Below are 15,658 nucleotides of genomic sequence, written 5' to 3'. Positions count from 1 at the left end.
AAGAAGAGAACAGAAGCTTATACTTGTACTTTTCGTATCTTCTATCACGTATCTTTCACCATGATGGCGATAAGGCACGCCATGGGCACCAACGAATGGGGAATGTGTCCATGCACAATTGACGCCTTCTGCACGACATAAGACGAATGTCCGAACCCTGCGCTTTTGTCCTCGTGGTGCGAGTGTTCCTGGTGCCTGCCTATCGTAAACGGGTGAAAGGACTGATCAGGCTTATCTTGGACTTGGTATCTACAAAACGTGTTGTATCTCTCCATAGCGGTGCCACTCCGCGGTAGAGACAAGTACCCCAGAGTGACTTGGCATGGAAGCACGATAGGGCTGTGAGCTCGCCCTACCTGTATCTGAGGCCAGAGCAAAGTGATAACGGTACCTTGATCTTGTACCGATCAGGGCGAAACATTGCACCAGGGAAGCATCTTGATCTATTGGCTGCGAATGCATCTGTGAAGGTCAGGCCGAGGTAGCGATGCAATGCTCGGTGCCTTCGCGGTCTTCAGCAGAACACAACCATGCAATTAATTCGTGCTGGTCATGAACATATGCAGATTTACAGCCCTGACTCTTGTCCTGCTTGTTCAATGATCGGTGCATATGAAGATGAGGTACCATAAGCATCGAGGTTCCAACCAAAATTATGGCTGGGTCCGAGCAATGCTACCTCGTTTCAGGATATCGACCGAGTATCCGTATCTGGCAACCTGACACTGATGGTTGGCAAGAACAATATTCTGAGCGCACTGCATCACGGTTGCTGTATCGATAAAGTTTCGACGGCCACCGGCGGCCTCGTGTCTTAGCTGCTTTCCAACCATGCCATTGCGCGCTGGGCTTCACCCTTCGGAGCTTCTCAACCAAGACTCAAAGCAAGTCTTGACGAGGTTGTGGTCCAGTCAAACCACCCACTCTCTTGACAATCTCTCTAAAAGTTGCTGCTCTTGAATGGTTGCTCTTGACGGAGCCGAGGCCGCTAGACACCGGCGCCATAGTAGCTAGATGTTTCAGCTTGCATCCGTCCTGACATACTCGATGGCCTTTGAGAGGCGTTGGTTCGGATGTAGGCGCTCGGCTTCTCACTGTCTTACGCGTGTAATGCCGGGCGGTATACGAAATCGAGTATTTCTAGATCGGCCGAGCGTAGCAAGCATCGCTGGCTTCCACACTAATGCCGCCGGACGCAGTGGGGGACAGGCTCATGGCCTGGTCTCTCGACCAGTAAGTAGTCGGTTGAGCCGGTCGCAGTCCAGTCGGGATCAAACACCAAATCATCCTCAAATGCCGGCGAGAAACGAGCTTTTGCCATAGATGAGTCGTACAACCACGAATTGACTGAGACGTGGCTAGTGACGAGGAAAGGGAAGCTCACCACTTACCCACCGCTCACGGCTGCCATGGCGAGATGTAAGCTCGCGAAGCGGAAGCGTAGCATACGTCATGGTCTGAGGCCGGCGTAAGGCTCCCGTAGCGGTGCGAGATGCTCATTCGGGACCAGGCTGGGCAAGCCGGTCTCTGCGTCAGTCAAAGTTATGGATGGGAGGCGCTCGTGATATCCGGTGTCACACGTCACGGCCAAAGACCTGAGTGCGACTCTTGCCTTCAGTCCTTTCGCAGACGACTCCTGCTGGGGAAGACACTGTCATGTTTGGTCTGCATCACATCTCGGCGTCTTTGCCAGGCTGGGATCGAAAATTCGTGCGGTCTGATGTCGTGGAGGTCGACTTGATGGGAAAGCTGGAATAGCACAGCAGATGTAGGAATGATGTTGGTGAGGTTCGAGATGGATCGACGTGGAGGCTGGAGCTTTGGAGCTTGGTTCGTTGACCTGGAGACGTCTCCGTGTTTGAGATTCCGCAGAGCCGCATCCAAATTTACGCGTCAACTGCAACTTCTCCTTGTTGAGCGCACAACCACATACATCACTGAGGTTTGCCCTGCTGCCTTTGTAGCTGCTGCCGCAGCGTCGAGGCACTTCCATCGCAGCTTCTAAGGCACCAGGTTGAACTCGAAGCTCCGCTCCGCTACGTACGCTACGCAGCCCGACCTTGCACGACCAACCAAACAAGATGGCGTCCGGCACGCCTCACGAGTTCGCGCTGCCAATTCCTCCGCCACTGCTACACACTCGCTCGACAAACGATATGCACGACGCACCAGGCACTCCAGGTGGCCAACGCGATGCCGCATACATCTCACCACCTCACACGCCCCACGGCAGTCCCAGCAAGAACAAGATGCCGCCGGGTGCCTTTGACTTGCCCAATGTTTTTTCCAACGCCATGAAACTCATGCCTACACAGGGACAGCCCATTCACTCCGCCCTCCATACCAAGCAACAAGGGACCGCAACACCGAACAAGGCTGACTATGATCCGTTTGCAGCTCAAGACGCCAAAGCCGGAGCACCAGGCAGTCCAACCAGGAAATCAGGCAAGGAGAACACTCCGCCCGCACATCGCCCTCAAGTACAGCAGACGCAGAGTTTCATCAATCAGGCTGCTGCTAGCAGACAGGAGCCTTATAGACAACGCGAGGACCATTCGCCCACCCGTCAGAGCAAGATCGCAACAGGAGGTTTGACTGCTGAAGACGTGGAGAAGTTACAAAAGCCGAGTGTTAAGAGATTGGCAAACGTGACCCAGCTATACTTTTTGGACTACTACTACGATCTTCTCTCGTACATCCACAATCGACAGAAACGACTCCAGGCATTCAAGTCACACAATCCCTCGCCCACTCCGTCAATGGCCGCAGCAGAAGTCGACAGCTACAATCAGCTGTGGACACAGTATCTTGGGCACGAGCGCGCAAATCTCCGGCAGCGACGCACTCGTCTACGACATGGCGACTTTCAAATTCTTACGCAGATCGGACAAGGTGGCTATGGACAAGTCTACTTGGCATCGAAGAAGGACACTCGCGAGATTTGCGCCCTCAAAGTCATGAGCAAGAAATTGCTGCACAAGCTTGATGAAGTCAGACACGTTCTTACTGAGCGAGATATTCTCACCAACGCCAAAAGCGAGTGGCTTACCCGTCTCCTGTACGCCTTCCAAGACGACAGCAGCATATACCTTGCCATGGAGTATGTTCCAGGTGGAGACTTCCGGACTCTCCTGAACAATACTGGAGTACTGCACAATCGTCACGCTCGATTCTACATATCTGAGATGTTCTTGTGCGTTGATGCCCTGCATCAGCTGGGCTACATTCATCGGGATCTGAAGCCAGAGAATTTTCTTATCGACGGCACTGGACACGTGAAGCTTACTGACTTCGGACTTGCGGCTGGGTTTCTCGCGCCCGCGAAAATCGAGAGCATGCGTGTCCGCCTGGAGGAAGCTGGAAATATTCCAGCTCATGCCATTCCATTCGGTCGACCCATGGAAGAGCGTTCCCTCAAGGAGCGCCGAGAAGGATACCGATCTCTGCGTGAGCGTGATGTCAACTATGCCAAGTCTATCGTCGGCTCGCCTGATTATATGGCGCCGGAAGTTCTCAAGGGCGAGGAATACGACTTCACTGTCGATTACTGGTCACTCGGCTGCATGCTCTTCGAGGCTCTCGCTGGCTATCCGCCATTCGCAGGTGCTTCTGTCGATGAGACATGGCAGAATCTGAAGCGCTGGCAGCACGTCTTGCGCAAGCCAGAGTATGAAGATCCAAACTACTTCCTCTCTCGCCGGACGTGGGATCTCATCACACGACTTATTGCTGTCAAGCAGAACCGGCTGCGCGGCATCAAGCAGGTCCAGGCACACGACTACTTCCGCGAAGTCACTTGGGATCGCATCAGACAAGACCGTGCACCATTCGTGCCAGAGCTCGACTCCGAAACAGATGCTGGGTACTTTGATGACTTCGGCAGTGAGAAAGACATGGCCAAATACAAAGAGGTGCTTGAGAAACAGGAGGCACTGGAGCGCATGGCCGACCGTGGTGGCGAGATGGGTCGGTCACTGTTTGTTGGTTTCACGTTCAGGTATGTTGCCCCACAGACCATCCGCACAAACAGAAACGCTTACACCGCTCTAGACATCGCAAGCCAGCCACCGACGACAACGGTGCCCCTTCGAGCCCGCGCAAACCGTTATCAGACATCAACGAGAACTTCGGTACAATGTTTTAAGCCGACTAGCTTTTCGGTCCAGCTTGATGGATCATTTTCCTTCGCACACAGAGTGCAGCTTCTAGGGATGGAACGGAACAGCATAGTCACCAGGCATGAGATGGATTCGGAGTTGATGAGCGCTGTTTGGGATGTAATGACCGGATTGATGACACTTGCGTTCCACTTGTACACTAGCTTCGCGCATGAGCTTATTTGAGAGGAATGAGATGCAAAATGTTCCTCTGCTCTGCGGGCAATCTTCAAGTGATGTCGCTCTAAACACCTTCAATTGGCGGGTATCACAGGGACCTGAGCCCGGCCGTCAATGTCTTGCTGCTGATTCTCTGACAGCCAAGGACCATCACTGTCATCAACAACAGTCTACATTCCCACCCACGTGGTTCCCCAACGCAGAGTATTTGAGATTCCAGGAACAGCGGAATAGCGCAGGGCATGTGAGAGGTCACCGAGCGTTTGTACTACCGCCAGATTTGCATTGTGCCTGCCCTGCCCCTCGGATGTCATCGTCGACCCCACTTGCGAGCCAAAAATGTTTCTTCGACCTACTACCACTTTCACCGCGGGTAGAAGTCTTTCCCGACCACAACTCTCAAAAGCTGTCTCTTTTACAACTCCAAGACACTGTACCACACCACCAATCACACGAATCCGAACATACGCAAACATGTCTCACTCGCATGCGTAAGTCTTGTCCATCTTCTGCAGCACTGCGCGCGACTCTGAGCCTGATCATACTGTTAGTTGCTGCACTGTGCCTCCAATCGTGTCCGATGGCTACAAAGAGACGGGCGAGTGGATCACTATTGATGGCATGAAGACATATGCAACTGGACCAAAGGATGCGAAGCAAGCTCTCCTGGTCGTCTACGATATTTTCGGTTTCTTCCCACAGACGCTCCAGGGTGCCGACATTCTTGCGCACGGGGACAAGGAGCGACCATACCAGGTGTTCATGCCAGGTCAGAATATAGAGGAGTTTCCAATCACAGTTTCGGCGCTGACGAACTGCAGATTTCTTCGAGGGATCACCGGCAGATCACAGCTGGTACCCACCAGACACCGAAGAAAAGGGCAAGAAATTGCGAGAGTTCCTTAAGGTACGTCCTCAGTTCACGATGTCCGCTTCAGATGGACCTCTAACAATTCTTTCAGATCAAAGGCGCACCACCAAAGACCCTCGAGCGCATCCCCAAAGTCCTCTCAGAAATCATGTCGCAACGCTCCGCTATCCAAGACTGGGGCATTCTAGGCTACTGCTGGGGCGGCAAGATCGCCAACCTGTCTTCACAAAAGGGCACACCATTCAAGGCCGCAGCAGCCTGCCATCCAGCAATGGTCGACGCAAACGACGCCCCGAATATCACAATTCCATTCGCCATGCTTCCTTCCAAGGATGAGCCGAAGGAAGATGTGGAGAAGTGGCAGAATGCTATCAAGGTCAAGAACATTGTTCAGTGGTGGCCAAACCAAGCACATGGCTTCATGGCTGCACGAGCCGATCTGAAGGATCCTGCTGTCAAGGCGGATTATGAGAAGGCTTATAACCTGCTTTTGAACTGGTTCCACGAGAACATGTAAGTTTTAATTACTCTTTTTACGCTTTTTGATTTTATTCCTAACCTTTTCTTTAGGTAAATTGGTTTTCAGTCGTAGCTAACAAGTGGTTATAGGGCTAACGCTAGCTTGAAACTATAGACATTCTCTCTGTCTAATATATAGTTCTATTTCTTACATCACTGTATCAACTACAACACAGCTCGAGATCTGCCAGAATTAAATTTACAAAAGTTTATATATGTGTGCTATACAAAAAAGAAAAAATGTCTAGCGTTGCCTATATGTTAAATGCAGATTTTATATTTTGCTAGAGTTACAAACGAGTATTCTAGCCATCTAGTTCTATTACTAGAAAAGTTCGCTTAGCAAACAGAGCTAGAATACATACTAAATACAACAAAATATATAAATAAAAATAGCATTCAAATCGACTTTATCTATCTAGACACAAGCTATATCTCTATAAGAAGGGGAGCCGTTACCAGAAAGTAGAGGCTAGGACAATACCAGAACCAATCAAATTGGCAAATATCCATAGACAGTTAGGCAGACACAGATAGATTTTTACCGGATGGGCCCATCCAGATGCATTGTCTCAGCGCACCGCTGTTCCCGAGATCCCTGACATATTCTAATCATGACACCCTGCAATCAAGAGACATCAGATCGTCTTGGCGAGGGTAACCACAAAGCAGCCAAGACTAATCCAATGACCTATCGTTACACGGGACTTCGAGACCGCCTTTGCTTGCATCGGCGTATCCGGGAAACAAAGTCCAAGAGACCAGGTCGATGAGCCGTCAGCACGTGCGTACACTACAGGTCTTCCAATGTGACCCGTGGCTTGATTTCTGATGGCATGACAGACAATTGGAAGCGGCTTCCTCACATCAGGATGTCAATGCTCCGTGATCAGTCGATGGAATGGCTTTCAAGGCACAACTGAAGATTTTGCATGCTGTGATGCTGCATCGGTGCCTTCCGACAGAACCTTTGCACAGACGGTACCATCTTGTCCGCACATCTTTGCTATCCAATTTGGCTCGGACCCAGCGATCCCAAAACACGCCATGTCTGGCTCATTCCGATCTTGCCCTGGTGTCAATCCCTCAGCCTGTACCGGGCGTGATCGCTTTCCGACATTTAGTGCGAATGGCGCCACAAATCTTGCGTTTCTCGCCGTTTCACAGCCCTGGCCACGCCCGGTCAAAACATCAGTAGAAGGCCATCCGAACAGCATATAAGGCCGCCAGAACACTGTCGAATCTCGAAAATAATTCAAGCAACCAACCGCTGGGCTCCACTTCGAACGACGCAATGAAGACCATTATCTTGGCCGCCCTGGCCCTCTTTGCGACCCAAGGTCTTGCTGCTCCTACGACGATGGTAAGTAGGATATTTGACTCGTCATCATCATCATCATCATCATTATCAATTTATCATCGTTACTCATCATTCCGACCATCAGACTGATTTACAGCTCTGATAGATCGCAAACACCGGCGGGGTTAGTGTTGCTGTCTGCGGTACTGGACAGTGGAGTGGCTGCAAAAAAGCAAAACGAGATGCCGAGCCACGAAATGCAGTAGTAAGCAGATGATTCATCTCATTATTATTACAATACCGCCATCAGACTGATTCTCCAATAGCTAGATGTTTTAAGGCCCCGCCCGCAATCTGGGGAGAAGGTTAAACGTGACGCCGAGCCACGAAATGCAGTAGTAAGCAGATGATTCATCTCATTATTATTATTACAATACCGCCATCAGACTGATTCTCCAATAGCTAGATGTTTTAAGGCCCCGCCCGCAATCTGGGGAGAAGGTTAAACGTGACGCCGAGCCAGAAAAGATGGTGGTACGCAGGTCAGTTCTCTTATTAATATTACAGTCCCGCCATCACACTGATTCTCTACTAGCTTGTAAAGTCCCCCGGCCCCGGCTCCTCCTCACTTGCTACCTGCGGGCTTCATCCCGACAGTGGCTGTAGAAAGGCCAAATGAGAGGCCGAGCCAGACAAGATGGCTGTAAATTTTGTTGCAGGACCAATAGATTCTTTCGGAGTGGATCGGGACTTCTAGGTAGCCAGGGGGCATGTGAAAGGCATGTGACCGGCTCGAGTGAAGCCAGGGCCTTGGTGCCTTAGGGTAGACAGGGTTTGACTTGGCTCTAGCCTAAGTTCCTACTCTACAGTATGTTGTTCTGTTGCAATTACAACCGTGCTCTTCAAACTTTTGACAGAATTTGTTGACGTTAGGAAGGAATATAATTGGTTGCAAGTGCTGACTCCTCTTCGTCGTCAAACTCAGAGCCTCTCTTGATGGCCAACTCTCAAGGACGTGGAACCACTGTCGGCCATGGAGATTGTGGCGATTTGATGACGTGAATCTCACACCCATGACACAACCTCTTGAGATCTCAAAAGAATCTTAATAGTCTGCCTAGGTACTGTTTCATCTCTGCTGCCATGCCAAAGCGCCTTGATAGCATCCAATTCACGATCAGAAGCCAAAATAGGAGTGTCAACACTTGTCTCCCACAAGAGTATTATTCCCAATCAAGACTAACCAACCGCTCTCTTCGCTTCTCCAGTCATGATCTTCTGATCTTCCTCCTTCTAACCTCTCTCTCAATAGCCGCAGCCTGCTGAACAGCATCACCCCGATCCATACGCATGGCCGTTCTGATCGCGGAATTCGAGTCATTAGGTTTCGATGTAGTCGCAAAGTACTTCCACAAATCAGAAGCGAAAGGCATTTCTTCTCGTTCGGCGTTCTTGTCACGAGCCATTGTTGATGGGATATCCTTGACGCTTGAGAGGTTGGTAGGACTATTGTCTAGGGAAGGACACGTTGAAGTCGTGAAGAATGTGGGAGAAGGGTGTGGGATTTTGAGACCACCACCGGGCAACGCGAAGGTTGGTGTTGGAGGTTGAGGTGATAGGTCTTCTGAGGTGAGGATATGAGAAGGTAGGACGGCGGCTTGGTAGTCATGCAATTTGTCCTTGCGTTTTGCCGGTATAGCTGGACTGTGAATCCTGACAGCGACATCCTCTGATCCAAAGTTCGGCCGCTTCTTCGCACTTGTTGGCTCTAGCATTGACGCATCCACGGTCGCCACATATTTTGCTAAAGGATCCTCACCAGCTCCGAGCGGTGTGGTCCGCGAAAGTAGCCAACTAGCCGCTCTGGCTTCAAGCCTTCCTTGTGCTCCATGATCTGCTTTGGCCAGGTCATGCATTGCCGCACCGTTGTTGCCGAACTGTTTGTGTAGCTGGAAGTAGTCTGCATCGATGCGCTGCAGATTAACGACGCGCTGACCTGGAGTAGAAAGTGGTCGCTCCTCAACAAACATCGGTGGCTCGTGATCCGTGAAAGCGAAGTCGCGAACTGCACTGACTGGCTCCACGCTTGGACTGCTTGTATGGATACGAACTGAGTCGGTTCGCATGATTGCGAAACTAGGCGTGGCGTTGTCGATGGCGTCCAGGATCTCCGAGAGAGAACTGTTGTGATTTGTGTCAAGCACTATAGTTCTATCGCCGCTCAATGAATCTGTTCCATCTGTTGAGATGCGCTGCCTTAGATCTGTCGTAGCAAGCGAGGTCGAGATCTGATATAGTTCGCGTGAGATCCTGGCAATTGTCTTTGTAGTTGGCGTTCCATTTCTCTCGTTCATGATGATACGCTCCAGACGACCTCCACGCTCGAGGATCACGGCGTCAAGTCCATCGCCAAGATCAGAAGTGGTGATGAGCGCGCCTCCATCATCTCCATCGTCTTCGTAGTTTAGCTCGTGACCTTCATCATTTGAGGCTGGGCTGACCGGATTGCGGAAGTGTACATTTCTTGGTGACTCGTCGGCATCATCAGAATCAGAAGACTCAGATACTAGTGGGTGAACTTCCAGCGAGGTGGCGACTGTAGTATCGGGAGAATTTCTAGGAGACATCTGCTTCGCGACTGTTTCAATAGGCTCGTCGCGACCGAAGTGTGGGAAGACTTCTTTTGGTTGAGGCTTGATGATCGGCTCTGGAGATATAGAGCCGAAGAGGAGCCTTTCTTGCTCCAACTTGCTGTTCGACCTTCTGAAAGACAAAGCAATCTCAGCAGGCGCGGCTTGCGTTATCTCACGGCGTCGGATGCCAAGCTCAGCGACGCAGTCAGGACATGCATCGTTGTGTTTCGGAGCTGCAACATCATCAGCACTGTGTCTGCGACACTCACAAGAGAGAGCTCTATGAAAGCACCCACCATTTCGCCCTTTCTCGAAGAAGTCGCGTTTGGAACTGAAGTCTTGCGGATTAGCTTGGCTTGACTTTCTCCTATGGCGAACACAGCGCTGTCTCGTTCCATGTAGATGCGCTGTAGGCGGAATGCGGGCGGCAGGATCGAATGTCCTCGTTCTTGTCTTGCTCGATATTCTCTCCATATCAGTGCTCGACTTGCGCAAGTCGTCAGGCTTCGCCTCAACTTCAACAGTCCCTGAGCTGTTTGCCCGCACATCACCAGATACAGGCGCGACATTGAGAGGCGAAACCACATTCTCGTCAATCGGCGTCTTCACGGGTGGAATGGTTCTTTGTGGCGCAGGCGCATGGATTATTGCATCCTCGCCGGGCTGAGCTCGATATAGTGGCGTGTCCGGTCTCTTCGCACTGCTCATCGTCCCTCTCCTCTTGAACTTCTGAACATGAAGCGGAAACACCAGCGGCACTCGTTCCTCGTTCTCATTCGCGCCTGCCGAGCCTTCATCTTCACCAACGTCATCCAGCCCTGCTCTCGTCTTCCTGTACCTTGGTGTTGGCCTCGACAATATCACCTTATTATCTCTCTGCTCAAATGCTCGGATGCGATCGGCTACGTTGACCTTTGCTGGCTTCGTGTGCGTCGAAAGGTCGTCCGCGAAGCCGTCAAACTGCGCCTCAACTTCGCTTTGAATCTTTGCCGTTTGCTTGGTCTCGGATCCTCGGACACACAATAATTGAAGTCCTCTTGTGCCTGACTCCTGACTGGCGGTTCTGTGGAGAATTGGCCTTGGCTCTGAGGTGCAATCCTGGCTCGCGCATCGGCCTGCGCATTCGCCTGTTCGATATCGAAAGGCGAGTCCTCCGAGCCAGCCGTGGAAAGGTTGGTCGTAGACCGCGTCGAACCAGTCTCGTCCTCGATGTAGTCTTTGAGCGTGAATAATGTCTTGAGTGAGTCTGAGATGGATCGCTTTCTCTTGAACTCTCCAGTCAACTTGCGACCGAGAGGCCTGGGGCAGCCTTCTGGTGAGGATATTTCGTCCGTAGGTAGCGTAGCCTTCCGCTTCGCAGGGTCCGCGATTGTGACACGAGAGTCCGTTTTGCGCTGTTGAGGTTAGTTGAGCTTGCTGTGTAGCATCATTCATGCAGACGAACCACTTTCTTCGCTGACTTTGGCATCGTTTCTGTACGAGGCCTTGACCATATGAAGATTGTGTGATGATACATGAGATCGACGTCGATTCGGAGTAGGACGGCTAGTAGGGCCGCACAACGTTGTTTGCAGTGCGGAGAGCATTGATAGCACCTGCAGACATTAATAGTGGTGGTGCATGTTAGTCTGAATGAGAGAAATGCGGGCTGCAGAATGGCAGCACATACTATTTCCAAGGCAGGCTCGGAGGATATTATGACGCTCAGATGTGCTAGCATGGCATGAAAGGAAGGAGTCTGGTTGCTGTGATGGTGGCAAGTGCCTGACTTGAAATGGTCGAGGGAGAAGCGGAGACTGCGAGCAGGTCAAGTCGTGCTTTCTGTGATAAGCCGACTCTCACGTCGTCAGAAAGCTCGCAAAATGGTAGACAGTATATACAGGCGCGTAGACTCGGACTCTATTTCAAGTTTGCCTGGAGGCTTTCAAGGACCTGACCAAGACGTTAGCAAACTCGTGGTTTCAACTTCAAGGTGAACATACCTCAAGCTCAATCTTAGCCTCAGCAACATCTTGCTCACTGCCTCCACCGCTTGCAATCTTCTGTGCCTCAGCAATCTGGTTCCTGACAGCCTCTGCACTGAAATCTTCAAGTGGGTATCCCTCAACAGCGTTGATGCTCAGGACTGAGTTTGGCTGCACTGTTGCGAAGCCACCGGACACTGTAACCGAGTATCAGTATAGGACTCTCCCAGCCAGTTCCATGTCTTGTCTTTGTTTTGACGTACAGAAGAACTGCTTGCTTCCACCCTGCTCCTCGATGACCTCCACGAGGCCTGGCTTCAATTGCTCGATGGATGGAACGTGGCTGGCAAGAACACCCATCTCTCCGGACTCAGCGGGGATGTTGACCTGAACGCTGTTTATATGCCTATTAGTCCTACCGCTCTTTTTTTCTGCGATCGTGCTTGTCGGTGTTCGCTCGGGAAAGGGTTGGGCAGAACGTACACATCCTGAGACTTGTAGATGGCCTGCGCAGCATTGTCAGCGCAATCACGCTTCCCAATGCCATCTCATGTTCATTTGTCCAATCTCAAGTCGATCCGTCTCCTCCTACCATCCTCCTCCGCCTGGGAACACATACCTGGTGAGGCAGAGCCAGAGTCAACTGAATCTTGTCTGGCGCGACATCGGCGTAGCCACGTCGCAGAGCTGGTGCGGCCTTGAAAGCGGTTTGGCTGGCTCTGAGAGCAGTCCGGGCAACGCGAAGTGACTGCATGGTGGGTTGAGATGTGATGTTCGCTTCCAATGCCTGCGCCAGGTTGCGAGGAGATGGAGCTTGAAGTTGCTTGCGTCGGTTCGGGGAATGCCGGGAAAGAGTCACGTGGGAATAAAGTCCGCCGGAAAATGTGACGTGCAAAACAATCAGAAGACTGAAGTCAATGGTATATTGGTGAAAATGCCTTCATTCATGGCACCAAATCTGCTCGTTCTCGAGAAGTCTCAATTGCAGAGCACTGCTTCCGCGAAAAATTCGCCATGGAGCTACGCTACGCTCCCACCAGCCAGAGAATAAGACATCCCAATGTCGCTTGCTATGCGTCGCTAAAACGCCGAACAGAATCCGAACAGCATCCCCTCACCATCATTCATCAAGTCATCAAAGCCATCATTCAAATTCCACCCTGTTCCCCTGCCTACTAGCTTCTAGCTTCCTTGCTCGCTCTGCTCTTCTCCTTCTGCGATTGTCTGCAAAAGCACTGACATCCGTGCCCGTACCCAATTCGGTTCCTCCTCCTACAGTACCAGGGCTACCGACGGCACCGCTCCCAGCAGGACCTGCCGCTGCGGGAAGTACAGCTTGAGCACTGCCACCTGCCGAAGAAGCCTGAGGTATTCGCCCTGGAGGAAGATTCAATTCTGAATCTCTTCTCCCAACTGAGCTCGACATAGCTGGCGGTGGCGGAGGCACTGCGGCAATTGGCTGTTGGCTCGAGTCTCGCATCTGTGCTCCATTGTTGCGGCGGTAGCGACTTGAGCCTGCTACAGCTTCGTCCACACTATCAGTCAAGCTTGAAGCTCTTCTCGATCGTCGCTCTCGCCGCCGCGCTGCTCGCTCTGCGGCAGCCTCCTCTTCATTCAGACGCCGAAGCGTGACGTGTCGGCCACCCGGATGGACTTTCATCTTGACACTAACAGGAGGACTCTGACTGTTTTCGGGCACGCCACCAACGGGTGGAAGCCCAGCGGGATCAAGCTGCGAGATCGAAGCACTGGTACTACCGCGACGAGCGCCCGGAATTCTGGAACGAGAGTCTCGTCTACCACCTCTTCTCGACGGCGAGAGTGATTTTGCTCGCTGACTTGCAGCAAGACCCGTCGCGGCGGCAGCAGCTTCGTTTGCCGCGATGTGAGTGCCATCCTGATACGGACTTTGTAATTGATGCTCTGTTGTCAACCTCGAAGGATCTGGATTGACCATACCCTGAGGCATTTGAAGTGATCCTGGCTCGGGAGGTAGGTATCCGGCAGGACGTAACGCATCTGGCGGCGGAGGGCCGGGCGGAGGCGGAGGAAGATTGAATGTTTGTGTCTGGTGTTGCTGCTGCTCCATCACGTTTGGCGGGAAAGCACTAGGCCCAGCCGTGCTTGCTGGAGGACGGCTCGGACTAATAGGTATCGCGCCTGCTGTGGCCGGCAAAGGTGGTTGGTTGATGTCAGGCCTGAAGTTCGTCCTCGACAGCTGTGGATTGCTGCCAAGTGCTGGGTCTGGTCCTGTCCAGATAGTGCCAGACAGGCTTTGTCTTCTTCCACTGGCGTCTTGAGGCCGCGGGTATCGATTAGAGTTGCGGCGATTGTACTGCTCCTCGCTCTCAAGCTCCTGCTGACGAATGCGATCTAATCGTTGTCGCTCGTTCCGGTCTTTTCGTCGCTTGTTCCATTCTCGGAAGCCAGCTATTGCGCCCATTGTGGCGATGCTGTCTCGCAACGAAGGGCCCTCACCAGAGACTGGCCTTGGACCCATATGGCTGTACTCGTCATCATAAGATAATGAGCTTTGACTCGTCCTTCTTCCAGGTCGTGTTGGGGTTGCAGGCGTCATGTCAGATCTCAAGGGACGCGGTTTCCTCCTCGGGTCGTTTGGTGAAAATGGTGCTTGACCTGCCTCAACCCGCGACACGTCTGTCTGGCTCACCATGCTGTGCCGGCCGGGTTGGTAGCTGACATCAGATTCGGCATAGCCATCCTTTCTTTTTTTCTTGCCACCAAACAGGCTCTTCACTCCTTGGAACGCTGCGATTCCAGCGCCTGCACCAATAATGCGATCCCTCCAGGTATTTTGTTGCGGCGGTCGATCATCCCACTTCTCATCCATTTCGGATTCGTGTTCCCACGTCTGTGGCGACATTACAGTCTCGTCATGCCGCCGGTGTCGATCTTGTGGTGGCGCAGGTCGTCCTGGGGTATAAAATGCCGGCGGCGGAGGTCTGCTGGGCGTATCATACCGCTGAGGTCCTGTAGATGGTGGCCCTGGTTCATATGGCGTATATGGTCTCGGTCCTGGTGGGCCGATAGACGACGCTGGCCGTCCTGGAGCTCCCGGTGGTCTGCTGTGAAGTCTTGAAGTGCTCTCTTGATAGTCACTAACGCTGCCCTCGATTTGTTCTTTCCTCTTGCCTCGCCTTTTCCACCATTCATATGCGCCGAAGAGTCCTGCGCCTGCCAAAGCATTGCGTGCCCAATGGCTGCCACTTCGCCTCCTGCTTCGCCTATCATGAGTGAGTTGTGTTTGATCTCCACTTAGATAGCTTCCAGTGTAGTCGGAGTAGTAATCAGATCTTGCAGCTGAAGGTGCTATACCTGCAGACCTCCCCTTATCTCGATATTCCAAGGTCAGGTACAAGAAGAGCAGCAAAGCTCCCCACAGTGCGTACAATATGAAGAGCACTTTTGGCGAGCCGTACAAAGTCAGGCCAAGTGCGATCTGTATAAAGGCCAGCACAGCAATGGCTCTTCCAAACAACCGATGTATGTGCACCTTTAGGGGTATCGTTGGATGCGGTCTTGTCCTCTTACGTTCTCTTCTCGACCACCACCAACCATAGATGAATTGCACCAGGATGGAGACATATATCGCGACTCCAATTCCGTGATGGGGATTTGACAAGCTCCTTTCCGGTCCGACGGCGAAGAATCCCAGTATGAACACCACAGTTGCCAGAAAGACGGTGATGATCTGTAGGTATACATGCGCCTTGTATGCGAAGCGGCCTTCTGCATGATAAAATCTCGCAAAGAATATGGCAGCCGGCACGATGGCGAGGAATGTGATAGCCGCCACCACTCCATGACCAATTATCAGACGGTGGTACTGTGGCAATCCTCGAAAGCGATTGCCCATGCCATTGTATCGCATGGTATCGAAATTCAAGCCAAGAAGGTTCGGCAACAGAAATGTGTTTCTTTCGGAATCCCATGTCCCATCTCCCACATACATTGTATTGCTGTCATAGACACTCGTGCCAGCGGTGGACAGGCCATCGTGTGCCATCTGGACC

At 52.0% G+C, this 15,658-nt stretch overlaps 5 protein-coding genes across 5 annotated transcripts; 2 read left to right on the top strand and 3 right to left on the bottom strand.

The window, feature by feature from the left end:
* Window positions 1-1,183: 1,183 nt before the first annotated feature.
* On the top strand, window positions 1,184-5,840 carry MYCFIDRAFT_212992 (uncharacterized protein; the record flags this gene model as incomplete). The annotated part of the gene is made up of 7 exons (XM_007922855.1): window positions 1,184-1,233; window positions 2,054-3,997; window positions 4,766-4,828; window positions 4,889-5,106; window positions 5,159-5,244; window positions 5,300-5,721; window positions 5,779-5,840. 7 exons carry the CDS (start codon window positions 1,184-1,186, stop codon window positions 5,780-5,782), a joined length of 2,787 nt encoding a protein of 928 aa, XP_007921046.1. The 3' UTR covers window positions 5,783-5,840.
* A 1,181-nt stretch (window positions 5,841-7,021) lies between these two features.
* On the top strand, window positions 7,022-7,706 carry MYCFIDRAFT_75545 (uncharacterized protein; the record flags this gene model as incomplete). The annotated part of the gene is made up of 5 exons (XM_007922192.1): window positions 7,022-7,090; window positions 7,194-7,292; window positions 7,354-7,425; window positions 7,490-7,561; window positions 7,623-7,706. 5 exons carry the CDS (start codon window positions 7,022-7,024, stop codon window positions 7,704-7,706), a joined length of 396 nt encoding a protein of 131 aa, XP_007920383.1.
* A 589-nt stretch (window positions 7,707-8,295) lies between these two features.
* Window positions 8,296-11,128, bottom strand: MYCFIDRAFT_75544 (uncharacterized protein; the record flags this gene model as incomplete). The annotated part of the gene is made up of 4 exons (XM_007922191.1): window positions 8,296-9,893; window positions 9,957-10,670; window positions 10,856-11,054; window positions 11,105-11,128. 4 exons carry the CDS (start codon window positions 11,126-11,128, stop codon window positions 8,296-8,298), a joined length of 2,535 nt encoding a protein of 844 aa, XP_007920382.1.
* A 335-nt stretch (window positions 11,129-11,463) lies between these two features.
* On the bottom strand, window positions 11,464-12,401 carry MYCFIDRAFT_54841 (uncharacterized protein). The gene is made up of 5 exons (XM_007921917.1): window positions 12,244-12,401; window positions 12,108-12,130; window positions 11,888-12,018; window positions 11,643-11,821; window positions 11,464-11,592 (listed from the first exon to the last, which is right to left on the bottom strand). Exons 1-5 carry the CDS (start codon window positions 12,376-12,378, stop codon window positions 11,560-11,562), a joined length of 501 nt encoding a protein of 166 aa, XP_007920108.1. The 5' UTR covers window positions 12,379-12,401; the 3' UTR covers window positions 11,464-11,559.
* Window positions 12,402-12,551: 150 nt separating this feature from the next.
* MYCFIDRAFT_148338 (uncharacterized protein) lies at window positions 12,552-15,651 on the bottom strand (the record flags this gene model as incomplete). Its single annotated transcript, XM_007922854.1, has 3 exons — window positions 12,552-13,454; window positions 13,761-14,496; window positions 15,139-15,651. The coding sequence occupies 3 exons, from the start codon at window positions 15,649-15,651 to the stop codon at window positions 12,769-12,771; spliced, it is 1,935 nt and encodes a 644-aa protein (XP_007921045.1). The 3' UTR covers window positions 12,552-12,768.
* Window positions 15,652-15,658: the final 7 nt, after the last annotated feature.

Source organism: Pseudocercospora fijiensis (genome assembly GCF_000340215.1).
Source record: "Pseudocercospora fijiensis CIRAD86 unplaced genomic scaffold MYCFIscaffold_1, whole genome shotgun sequence".
In the NCBI taxonomy this organism is placed as follows: domain Eukaryota; kingdom Fungi; phylum Ascomycota; class Dothideomycetes; order Mycosphaerellales; family Mycosphaerellaceae; genus Pseudocercospora; species Pseudocercospora fijiensis.
Note: the sequence above shows the minus strand (reverse complement) of the source record. Positions and strands in the feature narration are given on the sequence as shown.